The sequence below is a fragment of the Lissotriton helveticus genome, chromosome 5_1, assembly GCF_964261635.1.
Source record: "Lissotriton helveticus chromosome 5_1, aLisHel1.1, whole genome shotgun sequence".
NCBI lineage: Eukaryota > Metazoa > Chordata > Amphibia > Caudata > Salamandridae > Lissotriton > Lissotriton helveticus.
The window spans coordinates 458,056,978-458,071,731 of NC_136065.1; the positions used below are offsets into that span (position 1 = coordinate 458,056,978).

At 44.7% G+C, this 14,754-nt stretch overlaps 2 protein-coding genes across 3 annotated transcripts in view; one reads left to right on the forward strand and one right to left on the reverse strand.

The window, feature by feature from the left end:
• The window catches only part of WDFY4 (WDFY family member 4), a 1,018,342-nt gene that overhangs the window by 802,635 nt on the left and 200,953 nt on the right, over window positions 1-14,754 (forward strand). The gene's annotated exons all lie outside the window — the stretch shown is intronic.
• Window positions 9,469-14,754, reverse strand: part of LOC144754647 (leucine-rich repeat-containing protein 18-like) — a 30,016-nt gene continuing 24,730 nt past the window's right edge. Inside the window, exon 3 of the mRNA XM_078642706.1 lies at window positions 9,469-12,627. Within this exon, the coding sequence (XP_078498832.1) occupies window positions 11,829-12,627 (799 nt within the window). The 3' untranslated portion in view covers window positions 9,469-11,828. The remainder of the gene's footprint in view (window positions 12,628-14,754) is intronic.

Genomic DNA, 14,754 nt, shown 5'->3' on the forward strand with positions numbered 1-14,754 from the left:
TTTATCTCCCTTGTACAGGTTGTTGCTGTCTCCCTTTGTGACATCTTTATCTTCCTCCTTCTTTCCCGTTTGTGTGTTTTCCCTCTCTTGCACTCAAAAAATATTTGATGAGGACAAATTTGTGGCGGTGCCCAGTAGCGGCCGGTCTCAAACCAAAGTAATGGGGCGAGGGGGGGACGAGACGACGAGATAAAACACAACACAAAGAAAGTAACTTACCTGCTGCATCGCCACTCTTCCTCGCCTCTCTGGCTCCAGTGCAGGCACAGGCTCCCAGACTCCTCTGCACCCAATCTAGGCGCTGCTCTCATGCTGCTGATAGCACCGGGATTGGCCTGAGCGCCCTCGATTGCACTCCCAAAGAGACTGGGAGCCTGTGCCTGCTGTCTCCAACCCGGCATCACACTTCAGGGTGGAGCCAGCTCAGTGCTCTTTGGTAAGGCCATCTTAAGTCACCCAGCAAAACCAACATGCACACTGATGGCAGTGCCCACCACTCCCCCTCCGTGACAGCCATCGCAGTAGCCCTGGCCCTCAGAGAATTTTTTTTTTTTTAATCGATAATAAACATGTTTATTATCGTTTTATTTTCACGATTTGGGGCTGCTGCCAGGGGGGTGACAGTCCTCCGCCATAGCGAATGATCCGCCTCTGCTGATCCCTAGACATGAGTGCTGGTGCCCCCCACTGGCAACCATTGGCTCAAATTAAGCACTGCTGACTCGGGCCGTCGTTACGAGGGGCCTGGTAAAATATGTGATTGCATCTGACAAAATCACCCTTCTCTGAGTCAGAATTTATTGGTTGTGATAGATACCTCCTAATTATGAATTTTGGGGGAAATACACTCCCTTTGGGCAAACTGCCTAATACCACACCTGGCTACTACATCCGCTCAAGAACAATGATCTTCCGACCGACTTAAGCCTGCAACAAACCGGCCTTGTTCATTATGCCTCACACTGTTTAGCACTGCTACCCATGATAACCTCAGTTGCTATGCTTCTCTACACTTTTTGATCATATGCATGTGCCTGTGCTTATGTGCTTTTATGCATGCCTAACGGAATAAGCCCTTCACCATTATACTAACCTGCATTGATGAGCTGCTAGGTTATTACTGTCCGATGTCTCAACATTAACCATGACCATTTGAGTCTCTCACAATAGCGGGTCCTCTCATGATCCTCAATGTTCTCTCGTCACCAGTCTTGCATTGTACCAACATAACAGTTTTGCTCACATTGTTTAAAATTGTTCAGCAATATTGTTTGGTGATATTGCCTATGATAACCTCTGTGTGCTTTGTTCACTATGCCTTTCTGCATGTTCATGTGCCTCTATGTTTTTGTGTACTAAACATACGCTTATGATTGCTTTAGCGCATTGCTCCACCCTCATTATGCTACCAAGTATTGTTGCACTGCAGCAGTATTTCTACCCTTCCCTGCTTCCTCTTCGCTTGTGATAATAACCACACACAAATAGTTCTTCTACACCTTGGGTCTCCCTACAGGTTACTTACATATGTTACTTTTTCTGCTGTTTTCTCCTAGTTGTATCTCATTAGAATATATCACGTCAAAGATGATTTTGTTATGAGTGAATAATGTGTCTACAATGAGATAGAGTTCTCTTGCCACTGTTTAGGCACGGCTTTCTCGTGGCCTTCCTCTCCTTTTTTGTTTTTCTAGATAGGGTGAGTAAATGCGGCTCGGGTGCATTTCGAGGGATGGATCGGGGCGGCTTCGGTTTTCATGTTTCATTTTGTTTAAGTTCTTCTCTCTCTTACTATTTCTTCGGCCTTTGCTTCTCTCTCACCTTTACAACTCACCTCAGCCCCCCTTTCCCCCTGGCAGCCCTGAGCATCACGATCCCCTAAGCAGGTCTTCAAGGCATGATTTATACCCGACACTTACTGCTTTTGGTATTCACAGAGTGCACTTACTACTTTTGATTAAACTTACTACTTTTGGTTAAACTTACAACTTTTGGTATTCGCAGAAGGCATTTAGTAGTAGTAAAGTTAGTTTACTACTACTAAATGCCTTCTGTGAATACCAAAAGTAGTAAGTTTAACCAAAAGTAGTAAGTGCATTCTGTGAATAACAAAAGTAGTAAGTGCCTTCTGTGAATACCAAAAGTAGTAAGTGCCTTCTGTGAATACCAAAAGTAGTAAGTTTAGGATTTTGGCTCAGATTAGTTCTGGGAATCGGGCCCGGAGTCGTCATCTTATTCACAAACAAATCTGGGATATCCGTTCTCTCCCATACACCTGACCATCAAGGACGATGGTTAATCACACGGATGCTAAGGAAAAATAGGGAGATTGCCATAATGAAGGTTAAACGTACAACTTTTGGTATTCGCAGAAGGCATTTAGTAGTAGTAAAGTTAGTTTACTACTATTAAATGCCTTCTGTGAATAGCAAAAGTAGTAAGTTTAACCAAAAGTAGTAAGTGCATTCTGTGAATAACAAAAGTAGTAAGTGCCTTCTGTGAATACCAAAAGTAGTAAGTGCCTTCTGTGAATACCAAAAGTAGTAAGTTTAGGATTTTGGCTCAGATTAGTTCTGGGAATCGGGCCCGGAGTCGTCATCTTATTCGCAAACAAATCTGGGATATCCGTTCTCTCCCATACACCTGACCATCAAGGACGATGGTTAATCACACAGATGCTAAGGAAAAATAGGGAGATTGCCATAATGAATATCTATGCTCCTAACGATAATTCAGTCACCGTTTGGCAGGACCTGGATAAACACCTTTCAGTAATCCCAGATGTTGGCTTCATAGTAGGTGGAGGACTTCAACCTTCCAATGAACGGTGTCCTGGATAGAATCTCCTCACACAAATTTCATGGCAGCAGGTTTCACAAACAGATAAAACTTTGATGCAAGACATGACGCTGCACCCTTATGAGCTCCCCATTCAGACGCTGCAATTACACATTGATCAGGGGCATGACACTTAACTGCTAACCTATGCACCGAAAGAGTAGGAGACAGTTGTGGGACACCCCTTTGGCAGGTTTTGCATCGAGATCCAGCAAAAAAGAGCCCTATGGAGGTCTAGTGATCAAGAATTTTCAATGACCCCCAATAGCCCTCAACTAGTAGGTTGCAGTGTCTAAGCTGGTAACTCTTTCTTGTAACTCTAACTGCAGGGTGCCTGAGACCCAATGCACCTTCACTACTCCAAAAAATCCTGAATTCCAACTGTGGAGTTCAAAGTATGAAACTGTTAACTTGCCCGGTGTCTAAACACATCCCGAGTTTAGATATTTGAAGCAGTGGTCGAAGTGGGCGGGAACGACAGGGCACGGCGTGCCCCTACTTCTTTAATTCTGTAGATTCCGTTCCCCTACTTTTTTATTATGAACATGCGTCCCTGGACGTCCGGAATATTCTGTTCGTGGACAGGCGGGGAGCAGAGAAGGAAAAGGTCTCGTGTCTCTTGCTTCCTGCCCAGACAAGACAAGGAAGATGTCCGCTTCTGCTCTGCCCCTGGCAGCTGCCCCCTCTTTCTTACTCCTATTCCCTCTCGTTCTGTCTAACTCCTTCTTACTTACCAAAAATCATGAATCAAGAAATGTTTCTCACCGTCTCTTCCTGTCTTCCATTTGTACCCTGTGAAATGGATGCAAAAAAGAAAACCACTTTTGCTGGAAATGCCGTTTTGACATTTTTCTATTCCAAAGTGCAGCCTTGGAAATAAAATGTTCAAACTCTGAAAAATAATTAAATAAAGCAAGATGGAGTGTTCTTAAAGTGGCCAGATAATTTTTTTCAAACCCCAACACATTAGCGCCACTTTACAGAGTTTGCCAGTAAAGCGCTACTTTTGTTTTCTTGTCTTTCTTTGAAAAGCATTGTTTTCCTCCAGTACCTCCTACCTGGAGGCAGGGCTGACACTATGCTTGGGCAGTGTGGGCAGCTGCCCAGAGCCTGGCACTCTGCCTGCCAGGATGGGACCCCCCACAATGGCAATTAACACCCCACTAGTGCTCGTGTATGTCTGCCGATCAGAGTGAAAGAAATGCTTCACAAACGGGCTCATGGGAGGGGGGGCCCCCTCCTGGGGCCTCTAAGTCTAAGGGGTGATGTGGGAAGGCCTAGGGGGGTACACCTCTCAGGCAGCCAGTTCAGAGACTCGACAGGGCGCCCATTGTCAGTACTTTAGCCCACACAGGTTTAACTCAGCCCCCAAGCAATTCTCACACCTTCAGTTCGAAATGGGCTGTACAAGAGTTGCTTGGGGTGGTTGAGAAGAGGAGCTGCGGCCCAAGTGGAGTCTGCACAAAGCAGCTTCCCTGAGATCAGAAGGTGTCACTTATGTAGATTTCAGGGGCCTCCCACATTCCCTTTTGCCCAGGGCCCCAAAAATCCTAGGACCGGCCCTGTCTGGAGGTACTGTAATACCTGGTTGATGGGTGGATTGGAAAACGAAATGTGTATGGCGGCTTTGTGTTCACAAACGTGGTCTTTTGAAACCATACTGCTTACGTTTTGTGAGCATATAAGCAGTGGACATTGAAATGGGTCCTTTCTGGGCCCTGTAGTTATTTCCTTAACTTTTCAGGCAAAAATACTTGTTGATTTCTGAATAACGACTGTAAAAGCGTTAAGTTCACCATGTTCCTGCTTACATTTTACATGCTTTATTAAATCTTTCATTTCTTATGAGTGTTTGCTTTTTCCAGGATGTTGTTACCTTCTCTTTTAGGCAGCATATTGCTCTTGCCTAATGTGTAATTTGAATTGAATCGCATCCAGTTATTTATAGCAGGTCAAATTGGATTGTAGCTGAAGGCAGTATGAGTTTCTCTCAGTGGGGCAGTATGGTGTTCAGAGAGGGAGCAGATGTAGCACTGGGGGCAGAGCTGCTAAATTTAGAACTGGGGAACCAGGTTCAGCCTTCATGAACAGTCCCCCAGACCACTCTCCTGAGGGAGCACATTCCCATGCCAGACCTTAGAAGGCACCAGAAAAGCCCTGGTGTCTTAGCACCAGCAGGTGGACCCTAGCAGTGGCAACTGTGGGTTCACCTTCAAGGCTTGCCCACCACAATCCATATTGAAGTTCACCTCCAGTCTTGCGGCAGGCCTACGAAGTAGCAGACCCTAGAGCAACAGTGACTCTGTCACTGAGGTGACGGGACCCCTGAGAAGAGCTGGCTCTAGGGCGGTGCGACTGGTGTGACCGCAACGGGCGCTGACTTTGTGTGGGGGCGTAGTATATTATGGCCTTAAAAGCACTTGCTGCCTCCTTCCTGGCCACTAGCTATTTTCGGCAATAATAAAAATGTCATGATAACTCTGATGAATAAACTTCTTCCTAGAGCGAGATCCTAGAGCGAGATCGGTCTAGTGGAAGTTTTGACTCATGGAAAGATAGCGCAGAGGGTTAATGTGCCTGCTGCAAAGAAAATGTACCAGGCCCATTACAAAGTGCACATATTGTAAATAGGTCAGTGGGTTACTGCTTTTGTCAGTGAGATCCTTTTGCTACTTGCAGTTTATAAGTTAAAATCCTAACAAAGAACAGTGAGCTATTAACTTTCATCTAAGTGCTGCATACAAACTGCAAGGTATAAACTAGAGCGTTATGGTTTTTTCCCTAAGCCTTTGATTATCCTAATGTTGCAAAAAGTGTTATTTTTGATACAAATCAATAATGATTTTTAAAGAGAACCCCCAATCATGGTATTAAGTTTTAAATTCTGAGTTTGTGTTTCTCCAGGCCAATCAATATTAAACTATACTGTCTACTAGTATGGTTATCATGTAACTCCTACACCTTGTAGTCCTTTGTCTTATGTAACATTTCCTATATAGTCATTTACACACGTAAAATTGATTGTCTCTGTGTATATTGCTGACGACAGACACTCCACGGCTCGGAAACAAATGGCTCGTGCTTCCGCTTTTAAGCATTTTTGGGACATTCTGTAATTAAAATAAATTCACAAAGTGGAATATGTTTCTAATGTTAATAGCTCATATTAATCGTTAAATAATCATGTGTATCCATTGGTTGAATTACATACCATAATAAGCTGTAACTGGTCAGTGAAATGCCACACAAATACTAAAGATTGGGATGTTTTGCGCATCCTGGTCACACCTCTAACTCCGCCCACTGATCCAATGCTCAGGTTATTCCCGCCCTCTGATTCTCCGCCCACAGTTCCCCTACTTTTTTCCCCCACTTCGACCACTGATTTGAAGGTGTTCTCATACGTGATGACGAAGAAAAAGGAGACTTGGTGAAAAAATAAAATTGCACAAGATCACACAAGTTAGTGTGACATGGAAGCCAGATTTGAACCCAGGATTTTTGGTTTCACATTATGCAATTCAACCACCAAATGGGTATCTCCTTTTTAATATCCAAGGTGTGTGATGTTTTTACATTCCTGGGGCCTCGAGGATAGAGCATGGATCTGGCCAGCCAATGGAAGCTCTGCCCTATTAGCCTCAAGCAGAGACAGGCACCTGGCTAGAGCTTTCAGCGAGCCTCGAACTTCTAAGAAAAAGCCTGATACGTCCAATGGCTTTTGAGAAGGCAAGATCCTTACAAGTATCTGGTTGTCTCGAGTGTAACAGAAATCTGCACCACTCCCGAGTCTGCATAAGGTGTCATTTCAAAGGCTGTTACTGACTCTTTTCCATCGGTCCCACTTTTTCAGAATGCAGAGACCTGATAGCTGGTTGACAAATAAAAGACACACAGTTCCCCATCAGCCTCTCCGGCCCACCCTGGTCCTCCCTCGTGGCTCACGGGGTCGTGGGATCTTGTCACTGACCCGTGTGGCCACCGTTGAACCTGTAATTATATGTGGCCTCCTGGAGCGCGAGTCGCCGATATATGTGCTACGTCACCGATTAACACTGTCACGCGGCCCTGCTCGGGTGATGTGAGAACTGAAGAGTAGTCATACTGGGAGACGAAGGAGCTGTGCTGAAAGAAGGGACACACAACATACCATACCATACCTCGTGGCCTCTAAACTGGCCGACCCTACACCCATGTGCTTCGAAGCCGCATCTTGAACCACCAGGTGCGGTCCTGATTCTGCACAATACCCGGGGCTTTAGGTGGGCCGGGTCCTGCCGGTGCTCAGCACCTCCGTTCTAAAAAGCAGGTGCTGAAACGGGCCCATGTCGGGCTCTCATTTTTGCCCTCACCCTCGGAGAGAAAAAAACAACTTACCTCTGCAGCAGAACCAGCCTTCACTGGGATAGAACTTCAAAAACACTGGTTATAGTTCTTTCACAGTCGCATCGTTTTAAAACTGCAGCATTTTCAATATTCTATACAACGAAGCACTAGTTGTTGCTTTTTTTTTTTATTCTTCTGCAACTAACAGTCATTGACAAAGCCAATAGTCCTGGCTTATTGTAGGTGCAGTGTTACTTGTTGTATTACATACCTGGATGCAATGACAGAAGCAGCAAAATGCCAGTCAGGCGGCAGACTCTGCTAAACGCAGATTTTTAGCTTATGTGGTTTTAAGCCACGCCCTTAATTACAGCGGCCACGCCCCTTTGAGAGACACCCTCCCCCCCCATCCCAGTTTTTTCATCCCACCGAAAGCCCTGACAATACCAAAGCTGCCCCTAGTAGCCTTGTGCTTGGCACTGACACGAAGAGTTACTCACCGTCAAGCTCCCAAACTGTGTTACCAGGCAACGAAAATGGCAGGTCCCTGAAGATCCTCCAGTCCAATAGAAGCCACAGCCAGGAGACCTCCCACCGTCCAGGCCTTCCTGTGATGAAGGGTGGCAGACAATGCCGCCGTCTGCGCCTGGTTTAAGGGGGTGTCGAAGGGGAACGGCTTAAGCTCCTGTGTTTAAGATATATTTCTGCGCCCGCCCCCTTCCCCCGCCGGGCTGATTAGTGTTGCCAAAGGACCAAAGTGGTCTTTGTGACGTCACTGCTCAGGCAGGGCCTGACACAGGCAAGGGGGCACCCGGGGCAGGACAGGCCAGAGCAACCCAGGACCCCGCAGAGAGAAAAGCCCCCTTCGCAAGCTTCACAGCCAAGAAACCGTGCCTCGCCAGGCAATGCAGGGAGGTAGCCACTCTAGTAGTCTCTGGCGACAGGCCCGAACATAACAAAACAGAGCATCCCTGGGCACCCGCAGGAGTGGGGACAGTGAGGAAGCCACCCCCCCCCCGCAACACTCAGGACCTAATTTAGTGATAAAACCATCTCTGAGACACTTCAGATTGTAGGCCCTCAGAACCGGAAGAGGTCAGCACACAGCATCCTCGAGACAAGATACAGCGAGGAAGCCACAACTGGGCACATTAGGCTTTAACGTGTAGAAGGGAGGCCTGTCCTGGGCAGACCTAGCTCTGAAGAGCTGGAATGTGGGGACCGGAAAAGCTCGGACATGAGGTCAGGGGAAGGTATTTCGGTGTCGCCTCGAGAAGACACATTAAGAAAACTAGGGGAAGCTGAGTGGCAGGGGAGGAAAAGACCGAGTGTACCCGCAAAAGAGGGCAGGGATTTAGCCCAGGAAAATCAGGGTTTGAGGACCAGAGACGATAGGGTATTAAATGCACGCAAAACTAAACATGTGTTATAGGTAGGGCCATTGGAGTTACGCAGCAAGACGGACCAAATTAAGCAATTGACTAAATTATGTGGCAAGGAAAAGGCAAATTATTTGGCGTAAAGCAGTATATTTTGTGGCAGAACCGCTGCACTATTTATTCATTTTACACATTAAACATTGCACAAAAGTTTTATATCAGTATCAGTTTAACACCTAACTAAAGCAATCACAACTGAAAGGCAACCAATAAACCTTTGATTTGTGTCTGTCATTGAATGGCAACACACGTTGTAGCCTTTTTAGTAACTTTAGTTGCATTTGAGTAAGACACCATTTTTTTGTTAAATTCTGCAAAGTATGCAGCAAATGATGGACTATGTGGCAAACATGGTAAATACAGAATTATGCAGAAAATGCCACGGCAGAAAAATGGCATAATGCTAGCAGGCCAGGTTGTAGGGCTTCTATTACTGCACAGCAGCAGCACCTGTCTGAATGTCAGCACATGGGAACAGGCAGGCGTGAGGAGGTGTTGTCCCATCTTCCCTCTTCCAAACTAGAGTTAACTTTTGACTTATGGAATCTCCATTCGGGGTGTGTTTACCATAAATGTGAGAAATGTCCTATGTATGGAGCCTTGTCCTCATCTCGGAGGACACCACCCCATAGGGCACAAGTTAATACCTTTCCTTTGCACACTTAATAGCTTGTACACAAGCATTTTAGAGTTTTTCTTCCCTTGTCAATGGATTTTTTGGGCACATCTAGCTTCATGAATCTCCCCATAGGAATTTTGTTCCATTTGTCCTCGAACTTGGCATTTCCTACCTATTGAAGCTATACACTATTCAGTCACTAGGATTCTATTTTACTGTACACCACCTACAAGACCATTTTTTTAAAATTAATTTGTTTTCATGATCTGCACAGGTTGTTGACAACAATGATTCCCTATCAAATCGTATGTACATTTCATGAGCTATCGTGATATGTCAGTCGATCGGTGGGTGGATTTGGGAGATGGGTCCATCCCGAGTTGTCTTCTGTCTGTTGACGGTGACATGTGTCAATGAGACTGGGAGGTTAGGAAAGCTCGACGATGCATGGTTGAGTGTAGAGGTGGGCAAGCGAGTGGAAGCTTGAGCCAGATGCTGGGCTCTAGCCCAGCTCGAGGCGCTCTTGGATCTTCGAGCCCAAAACTCTTTTTATGATGCCAGGCCTTTTCTTCACTGGTAACAAGCATAGTAATTTGTGTATTCTCAAGGCCCTTTTCTTAATTCATATATGTGATCATGTAGGTTATTTATTTGATACCCTACCTTCCCTTATTGTAAAGCGTCTGATACCCACTGGTGGAAGAAAAACTGCTGAACCAGGTAAATGGTAAGGTATTAAAAAGGGGCATTTAGGGAACAAAGACTCTATAAGATAATCCCCATAGGGGAGCCACGAAGATGTCTTCAGTGGTTTAAAAGATTAAACCAAATGTGCAGACATGTTGCACAAAGAATGAGCCACGAGAATGAGGAGAACTTGGATGGCTGAGGATTCTCACCAGTGCTGGGGAGTGGCAGCGATATTTTTCAGGCAAGCCTTATGGTGAAGAGTGCCCAGAGATGACCTTAAAAATGAGATCCTCAGAGATAAGACTACCGAGAGGATAATGTCCCCTAACATTAGTCGAGGTGAATTGGGGGTCAAAGTTTCTTAATGGATTCGAGTTTTAACATGTCCTTGGGAACTCCAGAACTTCCTTTGGTGAAGAGTCACTTGTGATGTCCAGTGGTTAATGGTTCTTACATTTGACAAAATGAGAATGGTTTTCAAAGATACCTTTACACCAGTGGACATCACCGGTGCCTGTTTGTAAATGATTGTCATAGGGACCTGATCCCGAGCTGCCCCAAGAAATACCCATTGAAGGTACACAGAATTGAGGAATATTGGGCTGCAAATCTCTGAAGAAGGTGGGTGTACAGTGATGCCAGTGCAAGGTGTCATGTGAGAGGTGAGTGAGAGCAGGCACTCAGTTGACTCAAGTTCATGATTCACAAAAAAACTTGTGTTGAAGATGTATTAGGCTGTAGACCAAGGCTACTAACAGGTGCCTGTGGAGGATCCAGAGTATAGAAGGTGAATCTTCATAGATGCCTGAAGAGACTGAGTTCACAGAGGTGCCTCTGAGAAGATTTTTCAGAAATTCTGTTGGGACGTCAAAGGAGCATGTGGTTTAGGATCTTTAGAGATTCCAGAGGTACAATAGTACCCAGAGAAATTTCAAGAAGAGGGTCCTCAGAATGCCTCGGGAGAGAACAACTGTAGGTGAGATTTGCCGGAATGGGGTATCCATCAAATGGAGCGTGAATGTGTGCATAGAGATGCATTTCAATGACAGTAATGCACAGCCCGAAGGCAAATATCCATGAGGACAATCTTACAAGTTCAAGCTTAAACTAGGGTCTTAAGCTGATAGTTTGGTTGAGAAGTAATCTGATCACCCAGTACAACATTAAACATGGTACGTAACAGGATTTAACAATGGGAACTGTTTAACAACGGAGCAAGTATCTGGGCACCAATTGGAAATACACATGATGGGCCGCTGTACCAGGAACAGGTTCTAACAAGGTGCACTATTATGCTAGTACTGCGGCTCACTTGAGATGAAGTCTCTGCAACTGGCAGGTTTTGAATTTAGGTTGGAAGGTTTATTAGAGATGCGTATTGGCGAATTCCTAAAACATTGGTCTGATTGAGTTTAGGGAGGAAATGTGAATGCTTTACTTTCATTTTGATCATCAAACATATTTGCCTCGATTTTGCCAGTAGAATGAAATGTAAAGTTAATTATTAACTGTCTATTGCTTTGAGGAAGAGCATCAACTGTCATTGATGAAAATCACTTGTTGACCTCAAAAGGTTATGCTTTGTGTTGCAGATACAACTGAGACCAGAGGGCTTTGTAAGAAGTTAGCACCATGGCTCAGAAAATGAGCCTTTCTCTTACAGCGTACCCTTCCACACATCAGACACAGCTTCTTTAAACCATCACCTGATCATTTCCAGAAACAAAACTGAGTCTGTATACAAGTGCCTTTTCACAATTTCTAAGCAGTTGACATTCCCATCATGAGAAATCAAAAACAAAGGTCCACATCTGCCAACCATATCTATTTTTGAAAACAGTATAACCTTAGGGAGAAATTGTTTTGCTCCTAGGGATAGGTCTGATTGATGGACACATCAGGAGATCCACCTTTATCTAATCAATCAGATCAACCTTTTCCCTCCACTCCTCTTGGTTCTCCTTTGCAGTTGAGTTGGGTGTGAGAAAGTTGGCAAAATTGGCTCTCTTTTGGGAGGAGGGTGCCAAACTTGCCAACTTGTTTAGCTTGTCCCTCTCCTTCTTAGACTTGGTCTTGCAAGGTTCACATAAATCATTCTCATTGATTAGGTAGAGGGCTTCCACACGCTTGATGGAATGTTTGATCTCTTCTTCCTCCTCTAATTGTGGGAATGGGTTTCGCTTTATGTTGAGCTTCTTCAGCTTGGGGAGCTTTCCCATGCTGGTTGGGAGGGTAGTCAGAAGGTTGTCGAACAGGCCCACTTCCTGAAGCTCTTGCAATGTACCAATCTTATTGGGAATGGAGTCAAGGGAGTTGAGACCAAGGTTCAGAGTACGTAAATTCTTGAGATTAGTGATCTCTAGGGGGAGGCTCTTGCTGGTTATTTTATTGTTGGCTAGGTTGAGGTGAAACAGATTCGCAAGGTTTCCGATGGTCTCTGGAAGCTTCTCAATCTGGTTGCTGTGGAGGTCCAGCCAACGCAGGTTCTCAAACTTTTCAATGTAGTCTGGAATCTTCTTAATCATGTTTCTGCTGAGATCCAGCTCCTCCACCTCAGCCAACTTCAAGATGACCTTAGGAAACGTGGTGATCCCCATCTTACTCAGGTCAAGGCGACGTTTGCCATCAAAAGTAATCCTGATGGAATTCTTAGCAATCTTGAGGGTGATCTTCTTACCCTTTGGGCCAGTTTTGTGTTTTCCTTTAGCCATTTTCCTATGAAGAGAAAAAGTGAAATGCACAGAAATCTACATGGGATAATGGAATTGACATTATTTAATTGCATGCTTTAGCAAACGTTTTATTAAAAAATGCAAACATAATTGTTTTGAGCTGTAGACCAAGCAATATTTCTCTACTGTCACAACTCACTCTCTGATGTAACAGGTTGTGTATTCCACATGGATGATTGTGCCTCTAGCAAATTAACTACAATCCAATGAAGCCTTTTGGCAGCATTTGGGACCCTAACAATAGTTTCAGTGATTTCTTTCACATTCGATTGCTGCTGAGTTAATGTTCACTGGGGTTTTAGTACTCAAGAAGAGGCATGTGTGGTTGTTTGAATTAACAATTGATGTGTTAATATGCTATCCAGGAATGTAGTCCTGCCCCCACCTTCTTGAACTATGTCCCACTTCCTTTGTATCTAGGATATCAGGTTGTTCCCAGTTAACCTAATGCCATTATTCTCACAATTCTAGGTGAAATCGTTCTCCCACAATTACACATCCACCTCCCTGGATGTGTTCCCAGTAATACCAGACTTTTGAAGTGGAACTCTATGTAGTCCCCTCCCACAACCCTGTCGCCACAGTCCCTCCGCAGTGTTATTCATGCTCTACTGCATGCCACTATATTAAATTAGGAAAATTAAATAGCATATCATTTAGGATCGAGGTAACTTAATTTCAATAGAGTCTTAGAGTTACCTTAATTTAAATTAAATTAGGAGTTGAGGGTTACTTATTTTTTTTTATTTTACATTAATTGATGGTAAGGTGTTGACTTCAGGTCAAGGTTCATGTTGCTTATTTAATTGAATTAAAAAAACGTACAATTATTACGGATTATGGTTAGGATTGTCATTACTATTAAGTTAAGATTACTTTTTATTTTATTGAATTAAAATAAACATTATATAGGAAAGGGTGGAAGTTAGCTATAAATGTAGGTTAAGGTTACATATTTAATAATTAAATAGTGCAGCGATGGATCGTATTAGGGTTAGATGAGGCTTAGTAAATATAATGGACTTAACATGATATAGGGCTAGGTGAACAATTGGGGCTAATTAAATAATTGACTTTGATTTAATTTGATCGAATTACTTTCACTCCAAATAACTGTGGCTCGGTAGCAGGAAACTCACTCTGTTAATACTGACAGACAGCAGTGTCTAAAGTTGAACTTGTTCCCCACCCAGTACCATTCTAGTGCACTCACGAAAACTGTTTGTGCGAGTCTTCCACTTTAATCTTGAGGCAAAACATTCTGATCAAGCAGGTAGTGTGCTGAACGTGTGTGGCTTGTCGCGAGGCCGTTCGCTTGCGATATTTCGTGTTCAGGCTCTTTGTGACAATAGGCAGGGTTTTTCTATGCTGAACTATTTTATCTAGTGCCAGTTTTTTCATGGGTGGGTCACTATAATACTACATCAGCTACAGTGAAAAGGTGGCCTTTGGACAGACAGAGTCCTGGGCGAAACCAAATGTGGCACAACCTGCCACCTGTGGTAGGCGTGTTGGAAAAATGGGAGGACTGGGGGGAAAGGTGAGGGGGGAAAGGTGAGGGGGATAAGAGAAAAGAGGACAACGAAAAGAAATGCATACAAACTGTGGGCATGGGTGCCAGTGTTTAACACTCTTTTCTTTGCAGCAAGGTCAAAGGGAGACTGCTACAGGAAGCTCCTGTACCCCTCTGGAGGTCAGCGCCCTGTGCGTGAGCCCAGCTCCCCTATGCTAAAGGCTGGACGCTCCTGTGTGCTCTCCCTGTATTGTCACGTGGTGAGGCCAGTGACTGGTGCAGCACTTCTTCCAGGCTGCTCCTGCTCTCAATTGCAGGCCTCAGGCTCTGGGGCTCCACATTGCCCATTTACAAGAAGAACAGAGATCGCTGGCTGTGCCCCACACCTGCACCTCGAACACTGTACCCTTTTTTCACACTGCCCCCATCGTTCAAATTGTACCCACCTGTTAACCTGCTCCTTGCACACTGCACCCATACTATGGATCTTGGCCCTTACTTCTTGCACACTGCATTCACCCCCTGGATACTGCGCCCACACCGTGCACACTACCCGGATTCTTGCACACTGCACTGGCCGTTGCATAAGGTGCCCAC